The following is a 4327-nucleotide window of genomic DNA, read 5'->3' as shown; positions in this document are numbered from 1 at the left end:
TAACATATGTATTATAAATATGCCATATTTATTATATATTATATGTATTGCTATAAATATAGTAAAATATTATATATTATAAATATACTATATTTGTTGTATATACACACACTATGTATTAGTATAAATATACTAAAATTATAGTATATGTATTATAGACTATATAGTATATAAATATATATAGTATATATAATACATGCTATATATTTCTATAAATATGCTAAAATTATAGCATATGTATTATAAATATGCCATATTTATTTATGTTGTGTATATACATACTATATATATTGCTATAAATATACTTAAATTATAGTATATGTATTATAAATATGCTATATTTATATTATATATACGCTGTATATATTTCTATAATATGATAATTATAGCATATGTATCATAAATATACCACATTTATTTGTATTGCATAAATATACTGTATATTACTATAAATATACTATAAAACTATAGTATTTGTATTATAAATATATTTATTTATTGTGTATATATATACATATTGTATGTATGTGCTATGAATATACTCTAAAATTATGCAGGTACTACAAATCTATACCATATGTACTGTACTTGAAAGTACGCGTACTATAAATCTATTGTTGGCAGCTCACGTTTCCAGCCTAAGTGGAGAAGGCACTTTTTAAGTAGAATTACATTTGCCAGTTTAATTACAGCTCCTGGTGAAAAAATGTGTAAGAGTAGTATTGAAGAATCTTAGAATACGAGGCACAAACCCTTTTAAAGAGACCAAATGGATGGTGAGTCAGGCGAAGCTGGGTTCCAGTCCTGGCTCTGCTACTAACCAGTTTAATAGCCTTGGGAAAATCATTTGGAGCCTGGCATGCTGCTGCATTCCTAGAATTCTTCCACCTGGGGAGACTAAGATTTGTGGATTGCTTGAGCTCCAGAGCTCTGAGGCACACACACAAGGTTAAAGCTGATCAGGTGTCCCCACTGAAGCCAGCACCCAGATGGTGAGTACCCCACCTTTAAGTGTTGCCTTAGGCTATCCTCTGCCTTTGGGACCAAAGTGACCGGTGCCAACAAGGTCCAGCAGTTCATCAAACTTCTTGATGTCTTCTTTGGTCAGTGATGAAAGTTATTTTGACCAAGAGGGGGGATTGCTGAATGCAGCTGATGGGCTCACCTTGCCCTAACCCTTGGAGTTATAAATTGCCTAAAGACTCTTGAAACCAGTTTAAGTACCTGCTGTTCTGACCAGATGTTCCAGCCTATCCAGGCACTGGCTCTTTTGTAAAACAAGTTAACCCTCCCAAGCTCTCCTCCTTGCTGCTTCTCCATGGCTTTCCTATGGACTTGTCACACAAACGTTTTGCAAGGTGTGTCTTCCATGAAATTCTCTCCCTGTTGGAATGTATTTAAACTCTGACCACCTGCTCCAGGGGTCACTCCTACACCCCAGTGCTATAGGGTAACACTGGATTACAACTCCCTCCTCTCAATGAAAGATCTTTATTATTGCTTAAAAAAAAAAAAAAGACGGCGAGCACCGTGGAATGGGGGCCAGCTCCCCAAGGCTCCCTAAGGAGGAGCAAATGGCTCAGGTCAGAAATGGAGGAGACCACAACTTCTGTGACTGTCATGAATGGGATCCAGGCCCATGAGAAGCTGCTTCCCTTTGAGGTGAGGTGAGAGAGCGAGATGCAGGCTAAAAAAAAAATTTAAAAAATAAAAATCACTTCCTCTCTGCATCATTAATTTTCTCATCTATACGAAGATTTCAGATGACCTTCAAAGGCTCCTTCTAGCTCTGGCATTTTATGATATAGACTAGTTAATGGGGAGGGGGCAGTTTGGGAGGCAAGAGGACCTGGGTTCAAATCCCAATTCTGCCACTTCCTATTTCTTTTTGACTGGGAAAATCAGTGAAGTTCTCTGAACCTCACTTTTCCTGTCTTTAAAGTCTGAGTCTAAGATCCCTTTCAACTCTAGGTCTATGATGTTATGAATGTACCCATCATACAACATCTTGAAAAAAAGCTACCTTCAATGCAATAGAAAGAGATTAGACAGTTATCAGGAAAAAAAAATGAATGTGTGCGTAGATGTCTGTGAAAAACAAACAAAATGGAACCAACGTAACCAAAGGGCTCTACTTACACAGGGGTGACGCTTTTGGGAAGTCCCAATGCGTTGACTGCGACAGGAGCAGGCTGGGATGGCAACATGGAGCTGAGGAAGGCTGCTGGAGTTTGATTGGAGTGACCGAAACGGGCATTTGGAGAAGGGCAGAAAGAAGGTGAGGGAGCTGATCCTGGGAGAGGAGGAGGAGGGGGAGGAGGGAGTGGAAAGGAATCGGACATAGGAAAAGCTGTGGTGGGACTGAAGACTGGAGGAGGAGGGGGTGGAGGGGAGGGTGAAGAAGGAGACCACAGATATTCCCCTTCAGAGGGAAATGGTTGAGAGAAGGGTGGCACGGGCACTCGGCCGAACTGTTTCTGCGTAGCAGTCGGAGACATGGGAGATGGGAGGCTGGAGGTGGAAGAACTCGAGGAAGGAGTCACATAACCTGAGGCAGGGCTGATGTTCTGAGCAGCAATGAATTGTTTGGGCCTAGCGTAGTTGAAGGAGCTTGAGGACTGCATGACGGGAGAAGAGTGGGAGGTGAGAACATTCATCTGATCTGGGAAAGAGACAGATTGGCTGGCCTCAAGCTCTTGGAAAGATGGCGGAGGAGGGAAAGGTGGGGAAGGGGGAGGGTTCTGTGGGACACTGGACTGCTGATGGTACCACTGGCTGCCCTCTTGTTCCAGTCGAATTTGGTTCTGCAATTGTTGTATTTTCAAAGGGTCCCTGGGGGAAAAGAAAAGAAGAAAAAATTACTTAAGTTGCAAATTTTTGAATAAAAGTTCCCAAGTTTATAGTAATTAGAATGAAGTAGGTATTAGCCTGTAGTTCTCAGTGAATCTCAAAATCAAGCAGAAATGGGCAGCTGGGTAGCTCAGTGGATTGAGAACCAGGCCTAGAGACGGGAGGTCCTAGGTTCAAATCTGGCCTCAGACACTTCCCAGCTGTGTGACCTTGGACAAGTCACTTGACCCCCATTGCCTACCCTTACCACTCTTCCACCAAGGAACTAATACACAGAAGTTAAGGGTTTAAAAATATAAAAAACAAAATAAAACAAAACAAAAATCAAGCAGAAATCACTAGTTATCAGGAAACTTTCTTGAAGTTCTATCTAAACCAATCCAAATCTTTAGCATTTCAGATGGAAATATTACCAAATTTCTGGAGGTAAAGTTCATTTTGAATGTTCTACAACCAGTGTGAGAAAAATCTCTTTGTTCTTCTCTTTCTGGTCACTAAACATTAATGAAATTTTAAAAAGTTAAAAGGTCAAAAATTATTCAAACTTTTTTAGTTTGTGTTCAGTTTTGTTGAAGAATTAGTCAGCTTCAATTTGCCTTACTCAATGTTCCTAATAGTTCCTGAATATTCCTTTGGATAAAGAAAAAAGGCTTTCAGACTAATAACTAGTTTGCTGGGAGGAGAAAGTCAAGTCTGAATAGAAACACAAAGTGATGACTACTTGTTAATTGTTTTAAGGATCATAATTAAGAGAATAAGAGAGTAGTTTCTCATGAGATTTCATTATTATTTTGTTGTTCAGCAAATACTAGATAATAATTGACTTATCACTTTTAATCATTATAGCAAGTCATTCTTAAGCTTTTAAATACATGTGCAGCATTTAAAACATTAAAATCTGTAATTATCCATTACTTATGCTAAACTAAATATCTGTTGTCATTGGTAAGCAAAATGCAGGCAAATGAGCTGTGGCCAATTAAAAAAGACCTGTTAAATGTCTCTCCATCAGGAATCTCTGAATGAAACATTTATCGTGAACATTGGGATGATCAACAAATGGTCTTTTCTTTATGAGCAGTTCCCCAAACAATAGCAAGTTAAGAAGTGTTTTATTTGGAATTCCCATTATAGCTAATTATAAGCTTATAACTACATTATGAGTTAACTCCTCTACTCTCAGTTGACTAGCCTTTATGTAGCATAATTATATATTGGCCATATTTTCAACGGGGCACGTTAGTGAAAAAGTACTCGTCATCTGGAACTGTTTACAAAAACTTCAACAGAAGGTGGCACTATAATATGTGTGAATAAAAGGTGAATAAAATGCATTTTATATAATTTCACGGGAGAGCAATTACACACTTTTTCTGACAAAACTTTTCAGGTAGAGAGATACTTGCTCTCTCATCTTTAGCTGTTTAACTCCAAAGTGATCCGAGAATTTCAGAATTTCAAAGGAATACAGAGAAAT

General features: G+C 38.2%; 1 protein-coding gene across 1 annotated transcript; it reads right to left on the bottom strand.

Moving 5' to 3' along the window:
* Nucleotides 1-2135: 2135 nt before the first annotated feature.
* Nucleotides 2136-2832, bottom strand: LOC123254591 (palladin-like; the record flags this gene model as incomplete). The annotated part of the gene is made up of 1 exon (XM_044683578.1): nucleotides 2136-2832. A coding segment is annotated over one exon (697 nt), but the record flags the coding sequence as incomplete, so codon positions are not given.
* Nucleotides 2833-4327: the final 1495 nt, after the last annotated feature.

This window comes from Gracilinanus agilis, unplaced genomic scaffold (genome assembly GCF_016433145.1).
Source record: "Gracilinanus agilis isolate LMUSP501 unplaced genomic scaffold, AgileGrace unplaced_scaffold25635, whole genome shotgun sequence".
NCBI classification, from domain to species: domain Eukaryota; kingdom Metazoa; phylum Chordata; class Mammalia; order Didelphimorphia; family Didelphidae; genus Gracilinanus; species Gracilinanus agilis.
Note: the sequence above shows the minus strand (reverse complement) of the source record. Positions and strands in the feature narration are given on the sequence as shown.